Source organism: Panicum virgatum, chromosome 2N (genome assembly GCF_016808335.1).
Source record: "Panicum virgatum strain AP13 chromosome 2N, P.virgatum_v5, whole genome shotgun sequence".
In the NCBI taxonomy this organism is placed as follows: Eukaryota; Viridiplantae; Streptophyta; class Magnoliopsida; order Poales; family Poaceae; genus Panicum; species Panicum virgatum.
In genome coordinates, this window is record NC_053146.1 from 9,830,673 (window position 1) to 9,848,076 (window position 17,404).

A 17,404-nucleotide genomic window follows, 5' to 3' on the forward strand; every position below is an offset into this window, starting at 1 on the left:
TGTGTGTGTGTGTGTATATATATATATATATATATATATATATATATATATATATATATATATATATATATATATATATATGGAGAGAGAGAGGGCTTGTATACATAATGCCTACCCTAAATAATGGATTCATATATGTGCCACCAATCTGTATGAATAAATAATTAAAAAAATCAAAATGTACTTGGCATTTGTATATAAGCGGTGCACAAGTATGCGATATGGAAAGTCAAAGGCGATGGTGCCCTTTTTTTTAGGCTACTGGTTCACCATATGTATATCCAGCACATATCTATACAATACGGCGTACATTGATAAGTGAGCCCGTAAGGGATAAGGCCGAGTGCAGACCTAGGTTCTAGGCCTCAATGCACTTTCCCCTTTCTCATATATCGGTCGTGTGACTGGTCATGAGTATTCCTTCCCCACAGTTTGTCTGCTTAGATCTTCCCCAAATGTTGGCTAATAAGTTGGTGGTAATCATGGGTGCTACGGGCACAGGTAAGACGAAGCTATCCATTGATGTTGCCAAAGTAATTGGTGGCGAGGTGATCAATGCGGACAAGATGCAAATTTATGCAGGTCTTGACATTGCCACCAATAAGGTGAGTATACATGATACATGTGGTGTCCCTCATCACCTTATTGGAGTTCTCCCTTCCACTACCCGTGAATTCCCTGTATCCTTCTTCCGATCTCTTGCAACTGCCACTGCAAACTCCATTGTAAGGCATAGTCACACGCCCGTTGTTGTAGGCGGATCCAACTCACTCATACATGGACTCCTTGTTGATTACTTTGATTCCTCGCTTTCTAATCCTTTTATCCTAGACAATTGTTGGCCATCCTTGCGATGTCAATGCTGCCTCCTTTGGATCCATGCTAATGAATTTGTTCTCAATGAATATCTCAATCACCGTGTTGATGACATGGTGGATTCTGGGCTGGTCAAGGAGGTCAAGGATTATTTTGATACATCTAGCAACTATGTTGAGCAAGCTGGCCTGGGAAAGGCCATTGGGGTCCCAGAGTTAGGAAAATACTTCATGGGGTGTAAGAGCTACTGTGATGCTATAGCTGAGATGAAGGACAACACACGGACTCTTGCAAAAACACAAAGTGCAAAGATCCGTCACATGGTTGATGCTTGGGGATATGGATGGATTCGGATCGGATACGGATGAATTCGAATCCGGATATCACCTTTTACCACATTTTAATTCGAATACGAATACGAATCCGAATCTTCTCGAATACGAATACAAAACGGATGGTTCGAATTCGAATTCGCATTCGGATGTTTACTCAGAATCAACTCGAAATTATTTTCCTAAAATTTAATCTAGACGAATAAGATATTAGTGTCAACTTCATAGATAGCCAACTCGAATTAAAATCAAAGTACTACATAGATCAAAGTAAACTAAAATATGGGTTCTTCATACAGTACCATACCAAATCAAAGTGAAATCCATCCTCAATAACAATGGTACGACCATTAATGTTAAATTAGATAACAAAGTACATGACATTCAACTCAAGTGAACTAAAACTAAAGTGTTTTCTGGTAGCAGTCATCAGTAGGAGCTGGCAGCAGACAACAGTAGTAGTGCTCAGTAGCACAACTAGCACAAAAAGGTCAAGCACCTCTGATCGCCTAAAAAAATTGTTAATTTGTTAATAACACATGTACAGATTTGACACAATTATCTAATAAAAAATCCAAAGGGAATAGTGAATACCTAAAGAGAGAGCAATCCTAAACATCTTCTAGTTCCACAATGTTGTCACCGTCGACATTTTGGTCAGCAGCATTAGAAGTATCTACATCATGAATGATGATATGTATAAACAAATAAATCTGAGCATCTGAAACTAACATCATGTAGTCAAGTTAAATAGTTTATGTACCTCCATCTTGGTCGACATCATCATGAATACTAAAACCAGATAAATCATCAATGATTGAAGATACATCACTTGGATCTGAAAGAATAGACAACAATTACATGGGAAAAATCAACAACAACTAATCTACCAACTGGACATACAAGCAAACAGTACTGAGAAGTATAGAGGTGAAAAATACCTTTCCTTGTAGCCCTTATCCAATCCTTTGTGCAAATAAGTGCCTCGACAACATGAGGGTCCAAACGACTACGATATTTGTGAACAACTCTTCCTCCAGCACTAAATGCAGATTCAGATGCCACTGTTGATGCGGGAACAGCCAAAACATCCCTTGCAATTCGAGCAAGGATAGGACAGTTTGCACCATGGGCTTTCCACCAGCTCAGAATGTCAAAGTGGTTATCTTCTTTCCAGTTCAGCAATGGTTCATTGCTATATTGATCCAACTCAGATTGTTCTTGGCCAACTTCAGTGTTTTCCCTTAGAAATGAACTTAATCTTTTTCTCTTTGGCTCCTCATTCAAGTCTGCATAGCACTGAGATGTTCTAGCATTTCTAGCAGTTCTAACTTGAGTTTGTTGCACATTGCTAGTTGTAGAAGAACTGGACATAGAGGCATAAGATTCATAAAGATTTTTCAAAATTCTTTTGAATTCATACATATCATCATATCCATATTCATCTGACATCTCAGTATAATAAAATTCAACCACCTTCATCTTGTACCTTGGATCTAAGAAGCATGCAACTGCTAGAGCAGTATTGCTCATCTCCCAATACTTGTCAAATTTCTCCTTCATGGACTTTGCCATGGAAACAATGAAATTGTTGCTGCTTTTGAGCCACTCAGTGATCTTGAGGTTAATCTCACAAAATTCAGAAAAGAACAAGTTTGCTGTTGGATAATAAGATCCTGACAAAAGTTTAGTGGCCTCATAAAAGATTTCCAAACAGTTGCATAAGGAAGCAGCATTGTCCCATTCTTCTCTTGTAGGAGCATGCTGACCATATTTCTCAGGATGGAGTAGAATAAGCCTTTGGAAAACTCTTTTAAAGTGAAGAGCATCGGCTAGCATTAGGTAGGTTGAATTCCATCTAGTGGACACATCTAAAGAAAGACCTCTTTCTAATATTCCCAAATCAGCAGCTTGCTTAAAAAACAACTCCTCTTGCAAAGGTGAGCTCTTAATAGCAACTACTAATGCACGAATGTGTGCAATAACAGCTGAAATTGTGTTCACACCATCCCTAGCAATGAGGTTAATAATATGGGCAGCGCAACGCACATGAAAGAACTTGCCACCACAATGTATAGAACCTTGATTCTTAAGGATAGAAACGATCGTGTCCACACAAACATCATTTGAAGATGCATTATCCAAGGTCAATGCAAATAATTTATGATCAAGGTTCCAAGAGGCCATGTTTTGCATAAATGCAGCACTCAAATTAGCTCCTGTATGCCTTCCTTTAAGATGCATGAAGTTTATAATCCTTTTATGTATCCTCCATTCATCATCAATGAAATGACAAGTCACACATAGGTACCCCTTATTCTGATTGGATGTCCACAAATCCATGGTGCAGCTAAAGCGGCAGTCAAGAGTGGAGAAAAAGTCAAATAAACTCTTCTTCTCACTGTGAAAGATATCCATGATATTGGTCCTACTGCCCTTGCGGCCCATTATTGGGAAATTTGGGCGCAAAGATCTAATAAAATCATTTGTATACTCATGCTCACAAAAGTTGATTGGATATTCATGCATGATAATTGCAAGATAGTATTTTCTAACACTAGTCTCCTCATCATACTTCAAAGAATCTGAACTTAGTTTCTTTATGCTAGGTTTCTCATTTTTTTCATCATGAAATGAATGATAGTGATTCCATAGGCGTGTGGTACCTTGATTGCTTTGGGAACTAAGAACATCATCACAATACTTGCATACTGCCCTCGGCTTCTTGATAACCATGTCATCCACCTTTTCTTCAACAAAAACTTCAGTGAAATGCTTCCAAATAGGTGAAGTTTTCTTCTTTGCACGCTTGACTCTGGTGGGTGGAGTTCCTCCTGCTGCAGCCTCAGATTCAGTCACAACATTAGCTGCACCACTTGCTTCTATATTAACCTCTGTGTCCCTCTCACTTGCATTCGCATTAGCAATGCCATTTAGTTCTCCTCCATTTACAGATGTCGCTGACCTCTGCAACGAAGAAATTCTTGTAAAAGTTGATAGATTCAATCCATTTACATATTTCAGTTGATAGATTAATTTTTTTGGGAAAGGTTGCCTAAAAATGAAATACCTGGTTATTTCTTGACGACCTTGTGTTTCTTGAAACCATGGTTACTGATATGCTTCACCTGTCCCTTTGATTCCAATTCTCTAAAACACGAGGTTAAGTATTAGAGAGGCTTGTTAGATTGGATCTGATATTATATCTATCTTTTTTTTTCAAATTTAAAGCATACATTAGTTAATTTTGCAACAGTTTAACAAGCTACTCTATCTATATTTTGGCAAACCACAAAGATCAACTAGGCAAACAGCAGTTCAACAACATAAAAGCATGAAGCATGACACAGCTGCTCAAGAACACAGAAGCATAACAAGCATCATATCAGGAGAGGTAAAAATATAGAAAAATAATTTTACATCCCACATTTTCACATGAATGGCCATATATGCTCTGTCGTTCATCATACAGGGCACCAAGTTCATGATCCAAACATAGAAACATAAAAAAATGTCACCTTGAAATCAGAGGAGGGGCTGTCGTAGGTGCACAAATTTGGAGGGGAAGTAAGAGCGCAGACCTTCACTGGCGAGGCAATGGAGTAGCAGACTAGACCACCGTGGGAGATGAGCAGCTGCCGTGGGAGGATGAGGAGGAGGAGCAGGAGCCGTGGGAGGACCAGAGGACGAGCAGCCGTCGGGGGCGCTGCCGCCGGGCCGTCGCGCCGCCGCCGCCGGGCCGTCGCGCCGCCGCCGCCGGGCCCGAGCAGGTAGGGTTAGGGTGCACGGTGGGAATTTTTGCCTTTGGATGAGGAGAAAATGGGAGCTGTACATGGATGGATAAGGTTATAAGGTTCGCGGGTAAAGGATTTTTGCGCGCGCAGGCAGAGGAATCATGGCGCATGGCGATGGTGTGAGCGGGAGGAAAAGGCGCGAAGTCCGCGAGCGGCGGGTGCGCGAGCGCGCGGCTGAAATTGTTCGCGGATAGCGGATACATCCTGTTTCAGATCCGGATCCGACAGAAATTCGGATATCCGGATCCGGATCCGGATTTAGTAATCGAATTCGGATGCTTTCCATTTGCCATCCACATTCAATTCGAATACGAATTCGGATATCCATATTTGCGTTTTTAGCGGATACGAATACGGATAATTCGAATTTCCAGACATCCGAATCCATCCTTACTTGGGGATGGCCTATTTGTTCTCTTGACGCCACAAAAACCATACAAGCCCGTATCAATAGATCAGGCCATGAAGTGGAGGATTTGGCATGGCAACACGATGTGAGTGGACCTGCACTTAATGCGATAAGCGAGTTCTGCAGGAGACTTAATGATTTCTAAACCGCTTCATCTTGTGCCGATCTCCTACAATTTAGAGTATCAATAATGACAGCCTTGGTAGTGCTACTGTTAATTTATGTGTACGCTTTATATTTTGGGAAAAAGGCACTACATCCTCTAAACATTATCTACTCACTCATGTAGTCATGTATCATATGTATTATCCTGGGCATGTTACTGGTACACAGATAAGTTTCCATATAATTCAGCTTTGTATGTTTGTCAGTTGATCAAATTAGATATTAGCTAGAGGCCAGAAATTGAATTCATCAATTATATCTAAGTTGTTTCCTCTGATCTTTTGCATGTCTTTGAATTTACAATAGCATGTGTATTAACCCTACTGCAAGGGGTGCTGATAATTATGAGTAGGTTTTGGAGCTCATATGTATGTGGTAAGTACACTCTGGAAATGTATATTATCGGCTCACTAAATCAATACTATAGACCACATATAGAAGTACTGAGCCCAAGAGATTTTCATTAGATTAAAATATGTGCATTATTTACATCCAATATGAAGTACAGGACTTTGCTGTTTTAGTGCCGATCATAACATGTTGGAAGTAGGTAACTATAATATTCTTGGATCACATTAGTTTTGCTTGCACCTTTGTGTTTATACTACATACAAATTTGGTGCCTAATGCGTGATTCTCTACCCTGCCAATCTATCTGTTGCGTCAGTAGAGCATATTTTCTTGGCTCATAATTGACAATTATATATAGGTATACTAAATACCAAACACAATGCTTTCAAGGGCTCCCAATGCTTCCATGGTAATACTAAATATAGGTATACTGAATACTTGATTTCCTAGTAATACTTTTAATAAATTTATTTATTGCCAAATTCTTTCAAGGGCTCCCAACTCCCAGTGCAAGTAATGTACTATGAATAACTGCATGAAATGTCTAGAAGTAAATCCCACTACTAGAGAAACAGTCATCGCAAACGGGATATCACCGCCGGTTCAACATGAACCGACGGTGATGAGGTATCACCGCCGGTTCTAGAGCAGTTGGCCGTAGTGGCCGTGGGACCCGGCGGTGATACTGCCTATCACCGCCGGTTCGTGTTACGAACCGTTGGTGATGACTTGCGAAGGCATCACCGCCGGTTTATAACACGGACCGGCGGTGATGCGAGGCATCACCGCCGGTCCGTGTTATAAACCGGCGGTGATGAGCATGTACAGTACAAATCTCCAGCCCCTTATTCCTCCCACCACTTTTCTTCTCCAACCCGACGGCCACCTCTCTCCTCCATTGTTCCCTGCCTCCAAACTCTTCCGTCCCCCCTCGCCCCGTGTCCCGAAGACCGGCGCGCCGCCGCCCCCATCCGGCCGCCGTCCGCCCTTCCCTGCTTGCACCGGCCGCCGTCCCGTGCAGAGGAGCCGCCGTCCCCGTGTCCTAGCTCCGCCCTCGACGCGAGGAGCTGCCGCGCCACCTTCGCGAGGAGCTGTCGTGCCGCCGCCGCGAGGAGATCCGGCCGCCGTCGAGCCGTCGTGAGGAGATCCGGCCGCCGTCGAGACGCCCGCCATCCCTGCTTGAACCGGCTGCCGTCCGTGCACCCAAGGAGCTGTCGTCCCCGCTCCTGGCGCCATCCCCATCCCCAACCCCTGGTGACCTCTCTGTTTTCTAATTATGTTACAATGGATTTTCTAATTATGTACAGTTAACTGAAGGAGAGTGAAATTTTCTGAAGTACTGTTCCCATACTGTTTGAAAAATTCACCCGTATAGAAGCTTTGTATTTGCCGCCTAGCCTGTCAAATGTGCTAGGTGCCCTATCGCTCTAACTGAAGAAACTGCCTGTGAAATTTATTGATGAAAACAATGGATTTTCTTAAACAATTAAAATGCTAATGAGTGGAATGATCTCAATTAAACTGATTAACAACATAGCACTGGTTTGTTTCTGTTCTGAACATTGGTTGTCCAAAATATTAAGATCCTATTGTGGCAGTAACAAACCAACAATCCGACAGTTCTGCATTTTCGTTCTAATGAGTACTTGTATCTTGCAAGTGGTACATACTGTAAATATCACTTGTTAATTCAGGTCAATAATCTTTGTGTACTCTATCGTGTAGTTATGCATCAGATGAGCAACTGTTTTCTCTGGTAGCATGACTTAGTACCCCCTTTTTATTTCAGGAAAAGCTGTATCTAAATTCTGCGCAAAACATTTGCATAAACAAGTCCTCATAAATGATGCAAATTCATCGGGTGATCTACCCGCTTCTGTCCATAAAGCTTTCTTAAGGTAAATTTCAGGCTTCTTGTTTAGAAATGAAGTCAGTTTTGGAAAATGGGCATCACATATTTCATGGTACAAAAGCTTCTCCGGTGCTTATTAATGGAACTAATCAAAATCGGGCTTGGTGCTTTCAGTGTTCATCACCCAAACTGATTGGTAAGCCCTTAATATCATTGCCTTATTGACTGAGATAGAAATAGAATACCTTTCAAGTAGCTATCCTGAAAACAATAAGAACAAGACAAATTGATTCACTGAAGATTTTTGCTTCTCAGACTTGGATCCAAGGTTAAACATGAGTAGATAATATTCCATATTTTCAGCTGGCTAAAGTGCTGAAAAATCTGATGAGCTTAGGTCATTCTTTGACAGACTTAATAACTGCACTAGAGAAGCTCAAATAAGGCTAAGTAGGATCAGCATGATCACCATAAGAAAATTCTATGTTTTAATCTTGATGTATGAACTCTTTTATTTAATTTCAATGTATTTCTTATGGTTGAATTCTGCTACTATAATTATATATTATATAGCTATACAATTGGTGCAATATTAATATATTAATATATTTTTTGATGGGAAAAAGATCTTCACCAACGGTTCTATACACGAACCGGCGGTGATGATACCTCATCACCAACGGTTGTGCTAACATCACCAACGGTTTTCGAACCGGCGGTGATGAGACCCTCCATCACCGCCGGTTCGAAAACCGTTGGTGATAGCCCCTCTCATCACCATCGACATAAATCCAACGCCCCCCGAACCGTTGGTGATGCCCATTTCGAACCGGCGGTGATGGGGGCGCTGGAGTAGTGGACACTACTCCAGCGCCCCCATCACCGCCGGTTCGAAATGGGCATCACCAACGGTTCGGGGGGGCGTTGGATTTATGTCGATGGTGATGAGAGGGGCCATCACCGCCGGTTGTAAAACCGTTGGTGATAGGAAGGCTTATCACCGCCGGTTCTCAAACCGTTGGTGATGAGGGCGCCAGCCGTTGGTGATGCATACTCATCACCGCTGGTTTCTGTTTTGAACCGGCGGTGATGACTTTTTTCCATCAAAAAAAATATTCATATAATCATATTGCACCATTCGTACAGCATATATAATATGTAATTGTAGTAGCAAAGTCCAACCATATAATCTTATACATCAAGATTAAACGAAAGAGACCATATATCAAGATTGAACACTAAGAGTCCATACACAAAATATATTACAATGTTTGATAAGAACGATATGATCTATGCATTACACCTAGATTATGCTATACTCAGCTACTAGCTGCACAACCAGCTACATATGAGTAAAGAAGCTTGGTTTGCTCAAATTCCATTTTGCTATGGCAAATCATATAAAGGATAAGTAGAAATAATTTTCAGGTATCTAGTTAGAGAAGTTGCTAACTGACTTTTTCTTGTCGATGTCACAATATCACTTCTCTCAGCGTTCCCAACAATCACCTGCATTGCACAAATTGATAGAAATTAGACAAAATCAACCATGAAACGATCAGCCTAAGACCAAATATTGCTACACTACGCATGCTGACACAAATTCTTGCTTCTACTAATGAAGGCAGCATATATAAATTGTGACAAGAATGCCAAATTGCGATCACTAATAGACTAGCTAGATTAAGTGCTCAGAGCAATGGTTAGGTACTGTAGGATGAAACGGACACTGCACAGACTTAAAACGAAATTGAGTAGACCTGCTAGAAGCCGAGAACTTGATGAACTCTAGGCTGTAGTTGTCGAACGGCACAATGCAACACAATGCTGCTGCTATCGTCGACCTGCACGGCTTGCTGCTGAAATCGAATGTCACAAAAAAAATTGTTGCTCCGATCAGTTCTCAATGGAACCTGATCACTCTGCTGCATGTAGGCATAAACTAAATATTCAGCACAGAGAAATAGCCGAACCAAGACAAGCAGCAAAAGGAACACAAGAGATTAGGGAAAATGGAAGCCTAATAGACAACAAAACCTGAACGCACATGATTGTACCATATGTTTAAGCAGGTAGTAGAACTTGTGTCACACTACAACTGAAATTCCAGTGGAGCAAGCACAATGACGTCCTATGCTACCACAAATCTGATAAATGCCGGAGCAGGGCCTAGATACGCATAACTGAACCACAGCGAGCAACCAAACGAAGCTGACCCGAGCTATGGGATCCCGAAATTCAGTAGAAAGAAATAAAGAGAAGACGTACGAGCGCGGGCGGCGTACCTGAAAGTGTGCGCAATGCAGCAGGGTAGCAGGCAGGACGCGGAGCGGAGGATCCGGCGGGCGGATCAGAGGACGGCGGGGCGGGGGCGCGCCGGACCTCGTGCGGCAGCTCCTCGCGGCGGGCCGAGCGGTCGGGGGCGCGGTAGCTCCTTGCGACGACACGGCGGGGGCCCGCCGGACCTCCTCGCGCGGCAGCTCTTCAGGGCTCGGGCGGGGGACCACGGAAGGTGAGCGGCGCCGGACCTCGCGCGGCAGGAAGGCGGGGCAGGGGCGAACGGCGGCGCGGCAAGGGCTCGGTGGGGATGGATTAGGAAGGAACAGGGCAACAGGCGCCGCAGCCCGCACTGGCGGGGAGGAGGAGGGGAGGGAGGCCGGAGATGGGGATAGGATGGAGGAGAGGGGAGAAGGCCGGGGGAGAGGATAAGGTCCGGCGGGGGAGGAGGGAAAAAAATCTAAGGACCGGAGAGAGAGGGGGTGGGGAGAATGAAAAAAAATAGGTGCAGAACACATCACCGCCGGGTCTTATTACAACCCAGCGGTGATGGTTACATATCACCGCCGGTTCGTAATACGACCCGGCGGTGATATGTAACCATCACCGCCGGGTCCATTTAGAACCGGCGGTGATAGACTATCACCGCCGGTTCGAAACAAACCGACGGTGATGGGGCGTTGGCGATGATGTATTCTGTAGTAGTGATCAAGCATTAAGAGGTAGGGAGAGGGAAGACAGCTTACCAGAAGGTAATGTGTCCTTGTATCATTTGCATGTCTTAGTACTCTATATGGCATCATACTACGGGTATTGAAAACTGGACTTAGAAAGTTAGATTACCTATGGTTCCTTTTTAGCAAACTCAATGGGCGCAATCCTTGTGCTTCATGTGTGGTTGTATTTAAGAAATTAAACACACCTAAAATAGTCTCTCCAAACCTTTTTGATGAATTCCACATACATATGGCCTAAGTATTTTTTCGCATTTAGGAAGATAAACTTCATACCACCCCTATGTGAAAGCAGAGCAAATAATCATACCAGGTAGCACGGCAGTCTCCTTGGTGCTTATCCTTCTTACTGCTAGGATATACATAATCCTTCCCACTGTTAAGATATACATAAGGGGCACAAATATCACAGTGGGTCAACATTACACTGTCATACTAATATCATCTACCACGGACAAATTGGTAACATAGTATATTATAGATTAAACAAGAATTTGTGTAATGATACCTGCTGGTGATGCGGAAGAAATTCAATAAGATCACATGTAGCGCAACCTATACACTTGTTTAAATAAATCTACTATTAAACCAGAGCACTTGAGTGCAATGCTTCATCTATGGCCACGGGATGCAGAACCTCAAGAATTATGAGCACCATCAGCTGGATACTTCCTGTAATCGCCCATACATAGACCACGGTGGACTGCACAGCGTATTGCTGCGCCTCGAACCCTAGAATTAGGACCAGAATGAGTGAGGCGCACCATGCTGCGCGTATGCTGAACCTCCGCTCATCTGTACTTGAAGCTGCAGCTATGGCACGCCGAGAGTAGAAAATAATCAAGTACACACTGGAAAAGGAAGCAGCAGACAACACCATGTTTTTTGTACCAGCCGCATGATCCACCAAGATCAGAATGCAGGCAGCGAGTAGAACTGATAGTAGGAGGGGTGCCATCGAGAGGGTCCTTGATCTGAACTGAGTGAGGAGGCTATCTATTGCCGTGTTTGGTTAGCCTCCCGAGAATTTTCTCACAAAAAGACGAATGCATGCATGAAGTACCAAACGAAGTTTATTTGCGAAATTTTTTCACGGATGAGTGTAACTTTTCGAGACGAATCTAATGACACAAGTTTAACCATGACTGGCTACAGTGATGCTACAGTAACCACACCTAATTATCTCCAAATCATACGGTCAGAGGCCTCATTAACTGCAGTACTGCTACAGTGCCATAGTTGTGGAGATTGTTTTGTAATTAGACTTCATTTAATACTTCTAATTAGTGGTCAAAGTGATGAAAAGTTTTCATGAAATTTTTCTCAAGCAACAACCAACACACGGCCTATTTTGCTAGAGGCTCTGGGCTTGTTAGCCTTACTGGCAGCCTTGGGATGAAGATATACAGCAGGCTACAGCAGGGTGGCAAAATAAAAGCAATCTGATGTGGTGGCTAAAATTCTGGGACAAAAGAACAGTCCTGTCACCTGTGCAAATGTTGGGCCTCCTGTTGACAACAGTCCAATAGCTGTCCTGCTGCCGCTGACCTTTTCAGATTGACGGCCAAATAAATTTTGACTGTGGATAAAAACTTGACTTGTGTGATTGGGTGGATAGGTGGGAAGTTAGATAGGTTAGGCTCTTGTCGAGAATATTACACACACGGCGTAAATATTTAAACAGATTAGAATAGCACATGACCCACCTGTACATACATCAGCGTATGTGTTTAGGACAGATGATACACACATCCTAAGCTAGCCCACCATCATATTCCCATGCAATAGGTACACAGATTACGCAGCAGGCACTCTTGAAATAATAATAAATGTTCACCACTTGTTTCCACAGCTAATGAGACTATGCCCATTGATAAAAAAAAACTGTTAATATGCCGCCTTAATCAAGAATCACAAGATATGGCCTCGCTACTATTCTGGTTTTTTGTTCCAATCAAACCCATAAACAACTATGATACAGGCTCTCGTATCTACATCAGGCTAATCATTACGTGCTCATGGATTGTTTATGACCAAATTGGACGTCTTTGCCATATGCATTTGTGTCTGCAGCACAAACTATGACTAAACAACTACTTATTCCTAGTGTTTTATGGCTGTGCCCCAGTCAGGTCACTTTTATAAAACTGTTGCTCACAGCACATTTTGATTATATTTAGTTGGTAGACATGAGGCTTTATTATATATAGGAGAATCTCGTTATTCAAAGTATTTTGCTTACATATGTGACATATACATGATAATATGTTCCGACCTCTATTAACCCCTCTTATATTCCGGTAATTTGGAAGCTAGCTGCAACAAGCATGCCAAAAGTCTAGGACATAGCTGGCATATGAACACAGGAAGTAGGGTTCTGGCAGTTCACTCCATATCTAGAAAGACCAGGTAGGGTGCATCTGCTTTTCTTAGATGACCGGTGCATATATCGATGGTGCCTCCTGCAACATTTTCAGGCATAGTGCATTGCTAAGAGCCTAGGGACAATAATATATATATAGATATAAAGGTCCTTGCACTGCCACCCTTTGTGCAAATAGTACAAACTAGTTAGGTTGGCACGCTACGCGCGCCTATACCAAAAACGTGGACCTAAAATATTAATAGAAAGATATTATCCGTTACTATGTTCGAAGCAATATCGTATTGATGTATTGAGTTAGATCTAAAAATTACAGTAAAGCGGCATAGTAGTTTTGTGTCTGAGAGCGCGCCAATCTCAAGCATTGTAGTATAGAGGTACATGTAATTTTTCCTTAGGATTTTTTTTGTGTCAGTAGGTATAGTTTAATTACTTTAGTAGGAAAAAAAGTAAAATTAGAAATGAATGAACAGTTTAATTATATTTTGTGGGTTTACGGAGGGAAATCAAACCCAAGAAGTAGTACAACTACCACATGTAAATGTAGTATACAAAATTTAGTTATTATTTTTGTATGTAGAAAATAGTTAAATATATTTTGTATTGTCAAATAATGGAAGGAAAATATTTTTTTAAGATAAAGAGACTAACTTAATAGAATCGTGGGCCCCATGTGGGTCCCGTCTGAATAGTACATGAGTCCCACGTGGGTCCCGCCTGAATTGTACGTGGGCCCCATGTGGGTCCCACGCGAATAGTATGTGGGACCCGCATGAACAGTGCACAGGCCCCACGTGGGCCACGACTCATGAGCTTGCGCCGATTCTTGGCCCTTTAGTATATGTACTTAACTAGGTAGCCCTCAGGCTAGCATGCACAAAAGTTGATTCTAGGAATACCCTGCTTTCCACAAATACCTTAATACATGGGCCCACTCAACACCTACTACATGCATACATATTCACCGTGTTCGGCTGGTGGGTAGGGCTCCAGCCCTACAGTAATTCCCTCTCACACCACTCCAGCTCCAGTCTCCAGCCACCAGCCAGGTAACAGTGTTTTTCTCTCACACAACTCCAGCTCCAGCCTGCCGAACGCGGTGATTGATACGAACAACCTGGCAGAAGAAACCACAAATATTTTACAAGACATAAGAGTAGATATAATACTACTCAACATGCTCCTAGATAAATATCTGCCTTTCGAGTGTGCATATAACGCACAAAATTTCCCTTGCAAGGAGATTAATATGCAGACTGGAGCGCATTGGTAGTATCTACTATATATATATATACATATATACACATACATACATATATACACATACATATATATACATACATATATATACACATATATATATACATACATAGATATATACATATATACATATATATATATATACATATACATATATATATACATATACCTATCTACATATGTACATATGTACATATATATATATGTACATATGTATATATATATATATGTACATATGTATATATATATACACACACATATATATACATATATATGTATATATATATGTGTGTATATATATATCTATGTGTGTATATATATATGTGTATATATATATGTGTGTATATATATATCTATGTGTGTATATATATATACATATATATATACATATATATATACATATACATATATATATACATATACATATATATATATACATATATATATACATATACATATATATATATATACATATATATATATATATATATATATATATATATATATATATATATATATATATATATATATATATATATTAGGATGCTTGATTCTTGTTCGAGCCAATGATAAGGACCATAAAGCACTTTGGCCATTCGTTTCCAACAAGGTTTCCTAGCAGAAAGAGAAAGCATTTATCAGTTAAACAATTGCGACAAAGCTAAGGTAAGAAATATATAAGTAATTGTTTAACAACAAAAAATACTATGAACCATTGTAAGGATCGGGTGCTCTAGCCTAAGAGGAGGAGGGGGTGAATTAGGCACTAATAAAAACTTAGACCTATGGCTCCAACTAGTTTGCACAAAACTTAAACTAAAATAAACTATCTAGATGTGCAACTAGGTTGTTCTAGTGTGAAACCCTATAGCATTTCCTAACAAGAAACTACTCTATGAAAGTAAAGGCACAAAGGTTGCAAGTATTAAATGCGAAAGCTTAAAGAACGGGATAGGAGATAGCAAACTCTTGACGCGGGTGTTTATCCCGTGGTTCGGTTAGCCACAAAGGCACACCTACATCCACGTTGTTGTAGCACTCACTAAGAGTATTGCTACTCGGCCACCAAGTCTCTTCCGTGAACACAATCACGGTCACCTTGGCCCCGGGTTCCACTAAGGAGCTTCTCCACAAAGGATGGGGGTCTCCACGTCCCCCGCACAAAGATGTCGTCGCCACTCCACACCAAGTCGGAGGGTTGATGACGTTGCCGGCGAGCTTCACGCTCCAAGGTGCCGGCGCACCAAGCTTTTGTTTTGGTTCACTAGAGAACCACAGCACAAAGGCTCAAGGCCTTGCAATCACACTCACTAAGAGCTAACCTTTACACAACACTCTCAAAGTGTGCTAAGGGCTAAGGATATGATCTTGATGCTTTTGTATGGCTTGGAGATGTTCTTGGGTGTGTGTGGGATGTCCAGCAACTCCAGCAATCTTCAAATGGCCGGGGTGAGGCATATATATAGGCCACCAAGTCTTGTAGCCATTGCTCCAACGGTCAGCTGAAAATCTGCGTATCACCGGAAGAACCGATGCCTCTGGCTGCGGTAGCGTCGGTTCTTTCGGTCACTCATAACCCGAAGAAGCCGTTGAACTCCTGACAGCTGACGCAGTGATCACCAGTTGAACCGATGCTTTGTACCGATGCATCACCGGTTCATCCGGTGCTTAAGAATCTTCTTCTGGGCGCTGACGTCATTGCACCGACGCAATACTCCGATGCACCGTCGGTTGAACCGGTGCTGAAGAATCTTCTCCTGGGCTCTTGACATCGTCTCTGGAACATAGGACGCCCAATGCACCGATGCCCCTTTTTGACCCGTCGGTTCAACCGGCGCCTATAGGCTGACTTGGCTTCGATTCCCTTCTGCACCAGAATTCCATAGCGTCGGTTCTTCCGACTACCATCGGATGCACCGATGCCCTTGGCGTCGGTTCTTCCGGTGCTACTGACCTAAAAGCCTATCTTTTATTTCTCTTTGTCATCACTTGAACTTAAAAGCCTGAGAATGATCATCTTAACAATCATATTAGTCCAAGTATTGTGTTGTCATTCGATCACCAAAATCACTCGAAATGGCATAAAAGGTGACATGTTCCTTACAACCATAGTACCATTTAGTTTATTATTGGACTGCCGATTGGGGTGTACTCCTGCAGCACATTGAATAATTCTCGAGCAAGCTCTTCATGTCGAGTTTCTGGTGGATTTGGTCCAATATACACGATATGTTCGATATTTGAATTTTGGCGGATGCATTGTTGGAGGAAGCTGTGTAAGTGGAAGGATGTCACCATAACTTGCGCAGATTAGGCTAATCCGCTTCAGAAGATTCATGTGGGAGTTAAAAAGGGCACTTTTTTCAACATGCATCAGCTGCCATCTGGTGTACAATATGTGGGACCAGCTTGTGCATCGCTGCAGTTGCCTATAAGAAGGCGGCATAATTCACATCATCGACATGGACATTCTTCTGTGATATTAAATGGCTAATTGCCATTTCAGACACATTTTCCTCGGCATCATAATCACTCAAGCAAGGGCTACCATGGAAAGCCTCAGTTGTTTGGCAGACCCTCATAGCTGTTCTGAGGAGGGAATTCAATTGTGAGCCATGCTATTCTGCGAGTTTGCTCTACCTTAACTATCCCTTCTGTGCGAATAACCGCACCTAGCTTCCTAGCGATTTGCCTCAAGCACTACCGGAAACGGCTAATATGCCGTGTGCCAAATAGTTTGCCGTGTGCTAAAAGACGGCTAATATGCCGTGTGCCAAATAGTTGTCTCGGGCTGTAGTTGAACAAATGGAAAAATTGGCCCCTGTGTTGCTTTGTAAGTTGGAGAAAATCTTTCCACCCGGCTTCTTCAATCCGATGCAGCATGTGATTTTGCACCTCCCGTATGAGGCACGGATGGGGGGCTTATTCAGGGACGTTGGTGCTACTCGATTGAGAGACAACAAAAAAAATCCTTCGAACCAAATGCAAAAATAAATGCAAAATAGAAGCTTCCATTGCAGAAGCATACATT

At 42.2% G+C, this 17,404-nt stretch overlaps 1 protein-coding gene across 1 annotated transcript; it reads left to right on the forward strand.

The window, feature by feature from the left end:
- The first annotated feature begins 455 nt into the window (after positions 1 to 455).
- Positions 456 to 5,496, forward strand: LOC120662367 (adenylate isopentenyltransferase-like). Its single transcript, XM_039941529.1, has 2 exons — positions 456 to 1,146; positions 5,336 to 5,496. The coding sequence occupies exons 1-2, from the start codon at positions 456 to 458 to the stop codon at positions 5,494 to 5,496; spliced, it is 852 nt and encodes a 283-aa protein (XP_039797463.1).
- The last annotated feature ends 11,908 nt before the right edge of the window (positions 5,497 to 17,404 follow it).

Bases quoted from the DNA above. Each gene is read 5' to 3' on its own strand.
- LOC120662367 (XM_039941529.1), top strand. From the start codon at position 456: ATGTTGGCTAATAAGTTGGTGGTAATCATGGGTGCTACGGGCACAGGT. The intron at 1,147-5,335 runs CTTGGGGATATG...AATCCATCCTTA, and splicing joins GATCCGTCACATGGTTGATG to CTTGGGGATGGCCTATTTGT.